The sequence below is a fragment of the Cervus canadensis genome, chromosome 4 (genome assembly GCF_019320065.1).
Source record: "Cervus canadensis isolate Bull #8, Minnesota chromosome 4, ASM1932006v1, whole genome shotgun sequence".
Lineage (NCBI taxonomy): Eukaryota > Metazoa > Chordata > Mammalia > Artiodactyla > Cervidae > Cervus > Cervus canadensis.
Window position 1 is genome coordinate 64581763 of NC_057389.1, and position 13973 is coordinate 64595735.

The window sequence follows — 13973 nt, forward strand, 5'->3', positions numbered from 1 at the left end:
CTGTTTGTGGCACCCCCTCTTCCACTTGAGGGCCAGTTCCTTCCATTGGGGAAGCCCCTGGGGTTAGGGGTTTCCTCTCCAGGGGTTCATGAGAGGTTGGGTTGAAGTGAAGCCTTGGTTTGGAAGTGGGTGGGGTGTTATCCCCACTGACTTTCTCTTTAGCCTGAAATCTCCTTGTTTGGGGGCAGTGTGGGAGCCCTTTAGGTGCTGTTAATTTTTTTTCAGGTGTGATCATGGTGTGTGGTGGTTTATATCATTATTATTTAGTTTTTATTTGGGTGGTTCACATGTCCAGTGCAGCAGTCGCTAGCCACTTATGTCCATCTGAGTGTGTGTTAATTAGCCCCTGGTGGCGGTGGGAGCTCTTCCCTGGTCCTGGAGGCCGCATTGCAGTCAGGTAGTTGCCCATATGACCGCAGGAGGATGGCACGGCAGATGACATTTTGATGGGTTCAGTAGCTATCAGATCAATGATGGGGGCCACAGGTGTCTCTGGAGGTTGTTTGGGGGCTAGCCCTGTGCAGGCATCGCTGGGGACAGAGGGGGCCGGCATGGCGACCTCCCTGTCAGGGGACAAAGGGTCAGCAGGTGTGGGGACCACCCGGGCAGAGCTTGGGTGGGGTCAAGATCTGCTCACCTGCTGGGGGTCAGGTAGGAGTGAGCTGGGAGAGAACTGTGGTCAGGGAGGAGTCTGGTCTCTACCCTGAGGGCAGTGGGGAGCCGTGGCAGAGGCTGGAGGGAGGGAGGAGAGCCAGCCTGCCCTGCGTGGTGTGTGGGCAGGGAACCTGGGGGGACACTGGTGCAGGGTGGTGGCTTGACCCAGGGGACACACCCTGGCTGAGCCAGGGGTGGATTGCAGAGCGAGCATTGGAGTGAGGTGGGGAGAGGATAGCTCCTTGGATTTAGCCTGGGACCCGAGGCCTGGGGCTGCAGGATAGAACCCCCGACAGCGACCATGGCTGTACAGCTGCAGGTTTGAGGTGGAGGCACTGCCGTGACCATCTTCCCCACACTCCAGGTACCAAAGTCCGCTGGTCTGGCTGCTTTATACAGGGGCACTGGCTCCAGGAATCTTGATGCTCGGGTCAGCTGACCTTTCTGATAAGGAGCCAGGCAGTATGTGCAACTAATCTACAATGGCAAACACCATTGCAGACAGTGCGGGAACAAATGCCCGTGACCTTGTACTAATAAAGCTTTATTGACAAAAGGACGCAAGGGCTGGACTTGGTCCAAGGTCCCAGTCTGCAGACTTGCTGTGGAGGAATCACCTGGTACCAAGGCCCCTCAAAGGAGCCCTCACCCCGTGTCACTTGGCCAAGGGGGCAGCCAGCTGGGGTGTGGGCTGGGCAAATCCCTCTGTGCCGCACCTCACCCCCCAGCCTTCTGCTCTGTCCATCTCTCGCCTCTTGCCAGGGTGGTAGGCCAGAAGTGAGCAGAGGGGTGATTTTTCTGGGTGCGGCCCCGCCACCACTTCATCTCCAGCTTTATTAAAAAAAGAGTGCGATTGTTTAAAAAAAAAAATACATTCAGTTTGTGAAGTCTTATTCTATTAGTACATATTAACTGGAACATGAACAAGGGGTATGTTATGAATATTCATGATGGTTTATTAAAATGTGTAATTAACCAGTGGGGGGGGGTAATAACTTAATGGGAGTAGTGGGGGAGGGGTCATCCCTATTTTTGTCGTTTCTAGGAGTGGGGAGGCTGGGGCTGGGGGAGGAGATTTTTACCTGAAAGGGAAGAGCAGGGCCTGGTTGCCTCTGCCTAAATCTTGTGGGGCCTGTGTTGGCGGGGTCCCTGGGTGTCAGGCCCCAGGAGTGCCCCTCAGCCCTGCCAGGCCTTGGGGTGCAGGGAGGCTTGCATGTGGCCTTGGACCTGGCCTCCTGCTCTTGCTTGAAGTTCCTGGGGCCTGTTGTGAATGCCCATAGGAGTGGGGGACCCAGAGCAGAATGAGTTCATCTAGGAGAGGGGCTGTGCCAGAGGGCAAGGGGACGACAGGTAAGCGGGTGTGGAGGGAAACTGGAGCTCAAGTGCTGGCCCCGTGCCCGAGGTCACCCCCCACCACCAGCTGCTCCAGTTCCCATGATCCAGGTGAAGGCCCAGCACCTTGGGGAGCAGACACCCCAAACCTGACAGCTAATGCCGGATGGACTCATGGAGACCAGGGGAGCTCCCTGTGTGACCCCCTGCCCACCATGGTGGGTCTCAGCCCTGCATCATAATCACACTGGAAATTTTTGATTAGAAAACAAAATCTTAAGTGAGCTGTATGAATATTCATTAGATCGGGAGATTAATATGCACAATTATGCAAATTAGGCCATAATTAAACACCAGTTCTCCAGGGGAGATGATTAACACAAAGGCACCAAAATAGGAGGCTGCAGTTTGAAGTAAGTTTCTGGTACAGATGAGCAAAGGAGGGCTGGGTGAAACTAGGGTGTTCTGGATGTCCACCATGCAGGGTCAGGGTTGGGGGAGGGGTTGTCCCTTGGCACAGCCTGCAGTGCTGGGCACGGCCCTCCCCCCATCTCTCGCCCAGCCTAGCTTGGGGAGCTTTGACTCAGTGTCAGATGTGGACACCCCCAGTCCTGCAAAGTGGGATGTGTTCATGACCCCACTTACTGAGAAGAGAAACAGGTGGGAGGGGTCCCAGGACTGCTCATTTTTGCTCTTCTGGGCCCTGAGGCCCTCCCCCTCCCCCGCCCCCACCATGGGCAGTGTTGGAGACAACCCGCCCCTCCCCCATGAAAAGCACGAGCACGTGCTGTCTGCCCCTGAATGAGGTGGGGAGAGTCCTGGGCCGTGCCTGGCAAGTGTTCAGGGAGATAAGGGCCCCACCCTGCTCACCCCTCCATCCATGGTCCTTGTCCCCAGTCCCAACCATGCTTAACCCCTGCCACACCTTGGACTGGGTGAGCGAGGTAAGCGCCTGTCTTCCAGATTGGATTCCACCTTCCCAGGCGCCAGCCTCTGCTTGGCGGGGAGTCAGTGGTGGCTGCTGCTGCTCCTCATTTCAACAAAGGCACAGCCCCACCTTTTTGAGTTGGCAGCTACGGGAAAGGGGAGATGAGAGGCCATCCCTTGTTACCCACCCTGCCCCCCGAGGGACCCAGAGACCAGTCAAGGGCTCCATCTGTCCTGGCAGGATGGGGGCCAGTCCTGGATTGGTGGAATTTGTCTTCTTGGTAGCCGCATACCCAGGGTGCTTGCCACTGGTGGTGGTGTCACTGTGGGCAGAGTGGGTTGGGTGCATCTGGACAGGCTCCAGGGTGGGTCAGAACAGCCTGGAAAGCATCCCAGGTTGAGTAAGGGCCACCCCACCCCTCATCTCTGGTGAGGGGTGGGGGCTGGTGTGGAGTGGGCAGGTGAGGCCCCTGACCCTGCCTTCCTGCCCTACAGGTCTCGACGACCGGCCAAGTTCAGGCTCATGGGGCACCAGTGAGCAAGACAGTTCCTCCTTCGACCCCGGCCGGGTGAGGGGCCACTAGAGGCCGAGACTCTTGGTTTCCTTCCCTGGGGTCGTGTTGCATGGGGAGATGGGCCCAGAGCAGTGAAGCTGGATGCCAGCCTGATCTGCAGGGGCTCTGGGCTCTGCATTTCAGGGTTGTGTCCTGACCCAGGCCCCTCCCCAAGCCTGTCTCCCAGCCCTGAAGTGGGGGTGCCTCCCTCACCCCTGCTGTCTCCCCGCAGACTTATAGTGACGGCGCCCACTTCGGTGAGTCCCACAGCAGCCTCCCTTCTTCCACATTCCTGGGTCCTGGGCTCGGAGGTGAGTGTCTACACATGTGGCACCCATGCCCCCCACGCCTCCCCGCACACCCACTTGGTCCGGGAGATGGTCAATGTAATTGAGTGCCAGGGCTTCCAGGGCATCCTGAAAGAGAGGACATGGGTGGGGACCCTCCAAGTGCAGCTGGGAAGTGAAGTCCTAATCACTTCAGGACCTGGCTGAGGCCCGTCCGCCCTCCCTGGAGTGCCCACGTCCTGACTGTGGGGATCAGGATCCGGATGAGGGTCCCCCATCCTGAGTCCTGGCTTCCTGACCCTCTGGATGGGGTTGTCACAGAGCCTTCCAAGAACTGGCAGTGATTACTCTGCAGCTCCCCAGACCCGAAGGCCTACCCCCATCTTGCTCACCAAGAAAGGACCCGGCCCCCAGGATCCTTGTCCCCATGAGCCCCAGTCTCCCTGTTCTGAGGGAAGCACTGGGGCTGATGGTGGCATTGGCGTCTCTGGGGGTTGAGAGGGGCTGAGGGGTGGGTGGTGGTTCCCAGGCCAAGAGTTATGGCAGGATTGGCAGCAACTGGGAAGGTGGGTGAACTGGGGGTCCCCAGCCGACCAGCCAGGGGGCAGCCAGGGCGTGCGGGCTTTGGAGTCAAGCCCTGTGTGGCTGGATACACTGAAGAATGTATTCAGATGGGTGAATGTGGCCTGGGTGCAACCGTGGGAAGGGAGGTGGCGAGAGCAGCATCCAGCACCTGCTGTATCCAGTGGGCATCTGTGTGCATCTCCCAGCCTGGGAGGTGGGGCCTGACCCAGGGGCCTGGGATCACCTCTACGCCTGCCGCGGGGGGTTCCTTCCTCAGCCTCTTCCAACATGGGCAGTTTCCACGGCCTGGCCTGGTCAGCGGGGCCCAGAGCCCAGCTGTGTCCGCGCCTGCCACACACTCCTGTGGCCAAGGGGCTCAGAGAGGGCAGCAGGGAGCCCAGGACATGCCCAGGGAACCAGTGGTGATGTGGGCGAGGTCTCACCTCCCTGGGCCCTGGTTTTCTCACCTGTGGACCAGGGCTGGTGTGGCCGTGGTGGGGCGTGGGCAGTGAGTGCCAGGGCCCTGGGAGTGGGGTCAGTCTTCCAGTGTGGCCCCCAACCTGGTCAGGCTCCTCGACGAGCCCTGGTGGTCCTGCCCTGATGCAGGGGCCTGGTGCATGGCTTAGGCACCTGCTGTATACCCACAGGGCTCTGGTCACTGCAGGTCACATCCCAGAACCTCTGCTTCCTCTCCTTGTCTCATCTTTCCTTTCAGGATACCCCCTATTTAGTGCCTGCCTCATACTCGATGGGGGGTGGAGGGGCAGGCACCTGGAGTCCTGGCTGGGCTCACCAGCTCTGCTGCCCACAGCCACCCGCCCTGGGAGGAAGGAAGTTCACTCTCTGGACTGTGGGGCAAGTCCTTCTGGCCTCCAGGCCTTAGTTTGTTCATCCCTACCTGGGCCCATTGTTGCCTGCCTGGAGGGGTCATGGGAGGTTGCCGGGTGCAGCCTGTGGGGTATCTGCATACTGGTAGGAGCATGGTCCCTCTGCCTGCCCCCTAAACAGTGTTTGTTCCAGAAGTCTACTTGGAATTGTCCTTTTAAAATAAAAGGGAGATTCCCCCCCCGCAATTTGAGAATAAATCATGTTAGTCAGTCAAACATTCTGATTCCTTACTTACAGTAGGGCTGGGTACGGTCCACCCTCAGTCAAAGTTGGTGCTCAGCAGAAGCCAGAAACAGACTTGAATGGCTCAGCTACTGATTGATCCAGGGACCTGCTTCAGACGAGGCTGGATCCAGGTGTTTGTGTAGCTGCAACAGTCCGTTCACACCAGCAGTTCTCTCTTGACAGGTTGTCCCCCCACAGCGGGGGCCTCCCCACCCACGTAGAGGGAGGGCCCCTTCACCGAGTCACCTGACTTAGCGTCCTCAGGGACATCACTTGCTCACTCATTAGCTAACCCTGGCTGGAGGCTGGTAAAGGAGCCCAGGGTCTGGGTGCTGAACTAAGGCAGCAGCGGGGACCCCAGCCTGTCCCCTGGGAACCCAGCATTCTGGGGAGTTGACACCTCATGACCTTGAACAGAGGAAACCGAAGCTTGGAGGGGTGGGGCGAATTGGTGCTGTCCCAACTCGGGGGTGAGACGAGGAGGGCCTGGCATGTCTGCAGGATACTCTGCAGGTTATCTGGGGGCAGCATCTGGCTGGAGCCCGCTTGTCCCTTGGGCCCTCACTACCCTGCAGGGAGAGAAGTGTCCCACCACATTTCTCAGCGTTGTGCACTTGTGGAGTCCCTACTGTGTGCAGGCAGCTCCGGGTGACCCTCCTTCCTTTCCACAGGCAAGGGCAGTGAGCGGGGCGCATACGCTGCCTTCGGGAGAGATGCTGGGGTCAGCAGCCTGACTCAGGTGAGGCAGTGTCTGTGGGGAGGACGTGGGACTGCAGAGCCTGGAGAACCCCGCGCTCCAGACGGGTGGGGGGGTGGGGTGTGCAGGTGGGTGGGGATGGGGGGGGCACCTGATCTCTCGTCAGCACCTCACATTCTTTGGTTTTAATTTTAAACAAATTCATCCCGATTTCCTCCTGATCTGTGAAGCTGCTTTGGCTGAGCCGAGTGCTGGTCACTCGCCAGCAGCTGCTAAAACAGGCCAGGGCCCTGGACCAGGCCGGGTGCGTGTGGAGGAGAGGCTGAGTCCAGCCTGCAGGCCCCCTACACAGCTGAGGGGGCTTCAGGAGACACCCGCCCATCCAGCCCCAATGGCAGACAGGGAACCTGAGGCCAGCCCAGCCCTGTGGTCCGGCCCACAGCTTCCTTCCTGGGCAAGGTTGTCGCCCTTACCCACCCTGCTGCAAGGCTGATGGGGCAGGGGCCCAGCATAGCGGTCCCCTGTGGCCTCCTGTCCTGGTCACCTCTCTAGGCCTTCTCCCCCATCCCTTGGGGGCTTTAGTCTTAGGCCCTGCTGCAGACAGCACCACCCATGTGCACACCAGGCTGCAGCCAACGTGGCAGCTATCACAGCCACAGGACGCCTGCTAGGCACCAGGATCCCTGCCCGGGGAGACCTTGCCTGGCCCTGTCAGTCCCCACAATGACTCCTGAGCCGTGTAGCGGCTGGCATGCCCATTTTACAGACTGGAAGGCTGAGGCTGCAGCTGTGGGCCTTCAGCCCCAATCAAGCCTGCTCTCTGAGGAAGAGTCCCATTTTATACCAGTGTCTGTGAGTTTAAACTGTTTGCCTTAAAAACGCAGAGTGGAGGGATACATACAAAGTAAACCGAGCTGATTCCCTAGACGCAATTGTGTGTGTGTTAGCGCCCAGACCGCGCGGCATCTTCACGTTTGACGGTGTTTCTTTGTCTTTTGCATTAACGCCTTGATCAGAGACACTCCACAGGTGCTGGCCAGAAGGGAGCTCCTCCCCAGGTCGCCATCACCCAAGGACCTGGCCTCAGCCTTTGCACTTACTGTTTAACCAGAACTGGCTGGGGGGCGGGGCTTGACTGGTGACCCCTCCCTCCCTCCCCCAGGTGGGCTTCCTCCCCAGCGAGCTGGCCCTCAGCAGCCCAGGGCCTCTGTCCCCCTCGGGCGTCAAGGGCGGGTCCCAGTATTACTCCTACTCTGGGCACTCTCGGCGGAGAGCAACGGACAGCAGCCTGGGTGAGTGGGCCAGGGCGCAGTCCCCTTGAGGCCCAGCGGTCGCGTCCTGTGAAGTCCACATGCCTGCCCCCAGGGTTCTGTGTGTGGACAGAGGCTTGAGTTGTTCTTTTAGTAGAGAAAAGCCCCCAGGTCCCCTCTCTGAGCTGTGGGTGGTGGAGGAGGCTGTGTCTCACCCCTGGTGACAGGCACGTCTGGTGGGAAGGGCCAGGGTGAGGGTGGGAGCCGGGCCGGGGTTCTCACTCCTCCTGTCCTGACAGACTCGCAGCCCAAGAAGGTCCGGAAGGTGCCGCCTGGCCTCCCGTCCTCAGTGAGTCGTGGGACAGATGGGCCCCATGGGTTGAGTGCCTCTGTGACACCCCCCCAGGGTGGGCCAGCCCCACATGAGCTCTGGTGAAAGCCCCAGGGGCTCGGGGGACTTCTGCCCTGAGGCCCCAGCTCTGAGGGAGTCAGGAAGTCCTTCCTTGGGTCTAGCCTGGGTCCCATGTGTTTTAAGATAAGTGGTCTCCTGTGGCTGAGGCTCTTCAGAAAGGGCTTGAACAGGAGTCCGTCCTGGGAGCGGGAGCAGGTGGGCATCGTGGGGGCAGTTCACAGGGTTTCCCGCTCCCTGTGCCTGGCTTGGAGCCACTCTGCATCCTTGCCCCTCTGCCTGTGGTTGGCAGAGAGCCAGGCCCAGCAGATGGTGCCGAGCTGTCAGTGGCTTCCAGTGCTGAGCTCCCGCGACTTAATCACGCTGGGAGAAGAGGCAATTTGCTGGATTCCCTGGATTGGCCACTGCCCTCTCTGCCTGCCTCCTTCACTGGCCACCAGCACAGCCCCCGAGGCTGACCCAGCCCACTCCAGGCTCAGGGTCACCATCCGAGGTTGAAATCCTGCAGCCTAGGGGTGGGGGGCAGGAAAATAGAGGTTGTTTTAAGCCTCATCTCATGATGTCACATCTGGAACATCAGAGTGAGAGGCCCCTGAGCCCACTCCATCCCCCCTGACTCATCACTTGCTCCCTGCTTTCTGCTCCACTGCTGGGGCAGACCTTGCCAGTCGATCCCAGCACTCTCCAGACAGTGCCAGCTAATCAGGGTTGGTGCTCATCCTAGAAGGCCTTTGCATCTTACTTCTTTGGAGCAGCTGGGGCAGAAGGTTTACCTGGGGCCCTGCCTCTGAGGCTCCCAGGTCTCCTGTGATCAGGGCTGGTCTGAGGGAGGTTCTAACACTGGGGAAAACACTGCTGGGCTTTGATGGGTCAATAGGAGTTTGTTGGATTAAGGAGGGAAAACGTAGTCTGGGTAGGGGTGAGGGGTCTAGTCTACAAAGGCCTCAGGTCTGAATCTGGGACTCTGCAGAGTGGGCAGGAGATGGGGTGAAGAAGGAACTGCAGATAGGTGATGACACCAGCAAGCCGCAGACACTGGCCGCCAGTTTTGGAGGGAGGGGTTGGAGCTGTATAGTGTACAAGGGGGTGGTGTGGAGGGGAGACAGAGTTAAGCCCCAGTCCTTCCTGTCTGACCATGCCCGCGGCCCCTGCAGGTGTACCCCCCCAGCTCAGGGGACGACTACGGCAGGGACCCCACGGCCTACCCATCCGCCAAGACGCCTGGCAGCTCCTACCCCGCCCCCTTCTACATGGCAGGTATGGGGGCTCACCCAGGCTGCCTGGAGCAGGCCAGGGGTCCCTGTGCACACCCACCTTACCATCCTCCTCTCCACAGATGGCAGCCTCCACCCCTCCGCCGAGCTCTGGAGTGCCCCAGGCCAGGCAGGCTTTGGGCCCATGCTGGGCGGGGGCTCGTCCCCCTTGCCCCTCCCAGCAGGCGGCAGCAGCTCTGTGGGGGGCAGTGGCGGGTTTGGCAGCCTGCACCAGCATGAACGCATGGTAAGTTATGTGGGTGGCCCTTGGCAGGTGGGGGGCAGCGCCCTGGTGTGACCCCTCTGACCCATCCTTCCCGCCCTGCAGGGCTACCAGCTGCATGGAGCAGAGGTGAACGGTGGGCTTCCAGCCGCATCCACCTTCTCAGGCCCCACAGGCACCTACAGCAGCATCTCCAGCCACACGCCCCCCGTGAGCGGAGCCGACAGCCTCCTGGGTACAGCCCCTTGTCCCCCACCCCCCTGGGCTCAAGATTAGCATTGTTGGTATCATTATCACTGTGATCCTGGTTATCATTGTTACCATCAGCTCCTCAACCCCCCTCAGGTGTTTCAAAGGGGCTTTTTCATTAGGGGGCCCCACTGGAGAAACTGAGGCCCCCAAAGGGTGCTGCTCACTCAGAGCCCTGCAGCCCACCTGGCCCCAGAGCCCTGCGGAGGCTGGTGCTGGACGGCAGCAGACCCCGACTGGCTGGGCTGCCCAGGGCCAGGCCGGAGCATCTGTGTGGTAGTCTCTGTCGGCCAGGGCCTCACATCTCTCCACTCACAGGCTCCCGTGGGACCACATCCAGCAGCTCCGGAGATGCCCTTGGCAAGGCTCTGGCCTCGGTGAGGCGTGGGATGTGGTGGGTGGCTGAGCCAGTGACACCGAGAAGCTGGCCCTGACAAGCCACCTGGTGGCTTTGTTTCTTCTTGTCCCATCACAGATCTACTCCCCGGATCACTCAAGCAATAACTTCTCCTCCAGCCCCTCCACCCCCGTGGGCTCCCCACAGGGCCTGGCAGGTCTGTGCTGGGTATTGGGGGAGGGGGCCGGGGCTGGTGACTGCAGCCCCTGTTGGGTGGGAGCTGGACCGACCACCTGCCTCAGCTCATGTTCCCATGGCTGTCTCCCAGGCTGTCGAGGAGGGCAGCCTGGAGGAGGGGGATCTCAGGTCACAAAACAGGCCAAAGCTGGGAGGGAGTGCTCCATGCACTGCAAGTCCTGCAGAGGCAGAGGGATCCAGCAGAGGCCTGGGGTGCCTAAGAGCCAGAGCAGACATGGGCCTGTTGGCGTTTATTCACCGCCACGGTTGTTAGTTAGACACCCACTGTATGCCTCATGCTGTGCCCTGGAATGGGGCTCAGGTCTGAGGACAGCGGACCAAGGGCTCTGGAGTGTATGGGCAGTTTTAACAGTACCCATAGGCCTGTATGGTGTTCTCGGGGCTTAGGTGCGGCGGGACTGGAAGGAGCCTCCTTCCTCAGGCCCTTAGACCGACCTGCGGGCATGGGAGCCCCCATGTGGCCAGTCTGAGCATTGTAGCCTGGGACTCCCGATCCAGCCCTGCTTCCTGTGTTAGGCTGTGTGGCACACACTTCAAATCTGTGCCCATTCACGTGCATGTCTCCTACCCCTTCCAGGGACATCGCAGTGGCCCCGACCAGGAGCCCCTGGTGCCTTATCGCCCAGCTACGATGGGGGTCTCCATGGCCTGGTGAGCGTCCTGGGGTCTGAGGAGGGTGTGCCATGGTGGGAGTGTGGGGTAGGTGCACAGGGACAGACAGGAACACCTGTTCCAAGGATGGTGGGTGCCTGAGGAGGTCCACTGATGGGGGGGGCAGGCTGGCTCAGCATTTTGTTTCTGCCGTGGTCACGTGACATCTCACAGGGCGTGGAAACCATGTCCTGTAAGAACCCCAGGTGTGGTGGAAACAGCAGAATGTGTGACAGGACGGGTGCCCCTTGACTAGAATGGACGTCTCAGCTAACTTATTGGGGATGAGGTCCAAGGGAATGGTCGGCAAGGTCACTGGCGGCTGTTCCTAGCCCTTCACCCCCACTTCTTGCAGCAGAGCAAAGTGGAGGATCACCTGGATGAGGCCATCCACGTACTCCGCAGCCACGCCGTGGGCACTGCAGGCGACGCGCACGGGATGCTACCTGGCCATGGGGCACTGACCTCGGGCTTCACTGGCCCTGTCATGCCACTGGGTGGGCGGCATGCAGGCCTGGTAAGTGCTGGTGAGGGCAGACCTGGGAGGTGGGTGGGTGGTGGGTGGGCTGCACGGGCCAGGCTGGCGCTGATGACCCCCCTCATCCACAGGTGGGAAGCGGCCATTCAGAGGACGGCCTGTCTGGCAGCAGTGGCCTCGTGCACAACCATGTGGCCCTCCCTGACCTCTCCCGGCCGCCTGACTCCTATGGCGGTGAGTCCCAGCAACATTGCCCGTGCTGAGGGCCCACCAGTGGGCTGACCCCTTGCTGCTGCTCGGGAAAAGGGGGCTCTGAACCACCCTCCAGACCTTCCCGTGTGGGCTCAAGACTGTCTACCCCCATTTCCATTTGAGGAAACTGAGGCCCCAGGGTACTAAGGAGGGGGCAGAGGAATGCACTCTCCACATCAGTGCCACCTTCAGCCTCGCCAGAGAAGTCCTACTGGGCCTGGCCCTGGGGTCCCACAGAGCTGGGGTGGGGGCACTGCTGCTTCGGGAGCTGGGGAACAAAACAGATTGAGCAGAAAAAGGGGGTGATTTGTGTGGAAGTCGGAAGGTGAAGTGAGCATGTTGGGACACAGGCTGGGGGGAAAGTTGGTGGGTGGGGAGAGGGGCACTGCAGCGTCTGCAGTTTTAAAGTTAGGAGTGAGCAGGCAGGTGCCAGGGTGAGTTACGTGCAAAGGCCCTGGGGCAGGACCGTGTCTGCCATGTTGGAGGAACAGCTGGAGCCAAGTGAGGAGGGGGAGAGAGGGAGGAGGGGAAGGCAGGTGGTTCAGGGCCTTGTGCGCCCTGGGAGAAGTTAGGCTTTTACCTCGGAGTAGGTGGGAGCCTGGAGGGCTGTGGACAGAGGAGGGCCTGGGATTTTGCTCAGGTGTTCACAGGCGCCCTCTGGTGACTGCTGCTGGGAGGACAGACTGGGGGCAGAAGAGATTGCTCCTCCAGGAAGGAGGATGTGGGTGGCTGCTGAGGACCAGCCTGGGCAGAGGCCATGAGGGGCAACTTCCAGGGGCTCTGAAGGATGTGAAGACATGGAAGATGAGGTGGGGTTCCAGTTTGGAGATGGCATCTAGGTGTCCTTGGCACATGGTGAAGTTGACGGTCCCAGGTGGAGTGTGGACAGGGCAGATCCTGGATCTGTGCATCGGGGCGGGCACTGAGGCTTGTGGAGGAGGGCGCACTGTGTCAGACGCTGAGCTGAGGACCCCGCTAGGGCGGGGGCAAGGTCAGTGGATTTCTGGGGTGTTAATTGTTCTGGGAAGCAGAGAAATCAGTAGCGGGAGGGGGCGAGGTCAAGAGGGTTTCTTCAAGACTGAGGGAGTGGCAGCATGCTGTGTGTCCCTCAGTCAGCCAGGGGACAGCCGTCTACTTCGCAGATTGTCAGCAGAAAGGGGTAACTGTGGCAGGCTGCCCACTTGGGCTTGGGGTCCTGGATCTCATGGGGGCTGCTCCACCCACCCCGCCCTCAGCAACCTTGTGAAAAACAGGTTGTCAGGTGACATAGTGTGCTATGCAGACTTGACCAGGCCCCCACCATACAACCTTCATGCCTGCCTGCACACCCCCACCCCCAGAACCAGCCTGGCTCTGATTTGTGCTTCCTGGATGTCTAAATTTCATCTCTCCACACCCAGGATCTCACCCTGAGGAGGGGTGGTGTCTGACGGGGATGCTACCCAGCCCCCACAGGGCCCAGGACGCCCAGCCTGGTGCCAGCAGTGCTGAGAGGCCCAAGTCAGTCTCTTCCCAGGGGGTCATCCCTTCCTACAGGACAGCCCAGACCTTCCTGGGACCCACAGTGGCTTCAAGCAGCTGTATACCCTCAGCTGCAGGTTGGTTTATGTCGCCATCCTGCTGGGTGGCCTTCCCACCCATGCAAGGACTACCCCGGCCTCACAGGACATTAGGCCCCTCCCATCCCTGGGCCCTTGTGCTGGCACTTTACAGAATCTCCCGAGCAGTGTCTTCTGGTGTGGGTTGGGATTTCCAGGTCTGTGTGTTGCCGCTTTTTCCAGGTCAGGCCAGAGGGTTTTCCCAAGAGGTCACACCCAGGACCGGTGCTAAGACCCACAGTGGTTCCTCCATTCAGGGTGATGGAGCAGCTGCGGTGCCCAAGTGCCCTGCCTGCTCCCTAGACGCTCCGCCCTCCTCTCACTGAAACTGCTCCCTTTCTCTGCTTGTGGGTGAGGAGTCTCTGTTCTGTGGCTCAGCTGCTTATTTTCTTGGTGATGAGATGTTCTCAAGTTGGATATATTCAAGTTCATCGATTTCTGTTTCGAGGACAGCACTTCAGTGTTTTAGGAGACTTCTCCGGCCCTGAGTGGCCATAACCTTTTCGTGCACTTTATTCCCAAGGCCTTTTGGTCCTCGGGGTCTGGGAACGGATGCCCGTGTGGGGCTGGGGACTGGCTCTCCGGGGGCTTCTGCATGGCCCGCTGACCCCTGCCTCTTGCAGATCTCGGGCGCGGCACTGCCCCAGGCACCACCGACATCAAGCGGGAAGAGCAAGAGGACGAAGAGAACGTGGCGGCTGACACCGCCGAGGATGAGAAAAAGGACCTCAAGGCTCCGCGCACCCGGACCAGGTGCCGCTCTCCCCCCCTCCCACGGGCCCGCCACACACGTGCACAGGGCCTCCTGGGGGCGCACGCGCACACGCCTGGGACGCCCGCTCCCATGGCAGCGGCGGGTCCATGCCCGGCCTTGCCTCACTGTCTTC

The 13973-nt window shown here is 60.2% G+C and overlaps 1 protein-coding gene across 8 annotated transcripts in view; it reads left to right on the forward strand.

The window, feature by feature from the left end:
* TCF3 (transcription factor 3) overlaps positions 1-13973 on the forward strand; it is a 32643-nt gene that overhangs the window by 13879 nt on the left and 4791 nt on the right. For 7 of the 8 annotated variants that reach the window (XM_043465561.1, XM_043465567.1, XM_043465563.1 and 4 more), the window contains exons 4-17: positions 3409-3482; positions 3700-3778; positions 6103-6170; positions 7291-7420; positions 7678-7727; positions 8942-9044; positions 9124-9287; positions 9369-9498; positions 9831-9889; positions 9988-10066; positions 10685-10758; positions 11114-11275; positions 11368-11470; positions 13710-13839. In XM_043465561.1, coding sequence (XP_043321496.1) covers positions 3409-3482; positions 3700-3778; positions 6103-6170; positions 7291-7420; positions 7678-7727; positions 8942-9044; positions 9124-9287; positions 9369-9498; positions 9831-9889; positions 9988-10066; positions 10685-10758; positions 11114-11275; positions 11368-11470; positions 13710-13839 — 1405 coding nt within the window. The remainder of the gene's footprint in view (positions 1-3408; positions 3483-3699; positions 3779-6102; positions 6171-7290; positions 7421-7677; positions 7728-8941; positions 9045-9123; positions 9288-9368; positions 9499-9830; positions 9890-9987; positions 10067-10684; positions 10759-11113; positions 11276-11367; positions 11471-13709; positions 13840-13973) is intronic. The other variant, XM_043465562.1, reaches the window with a different exon arrangement.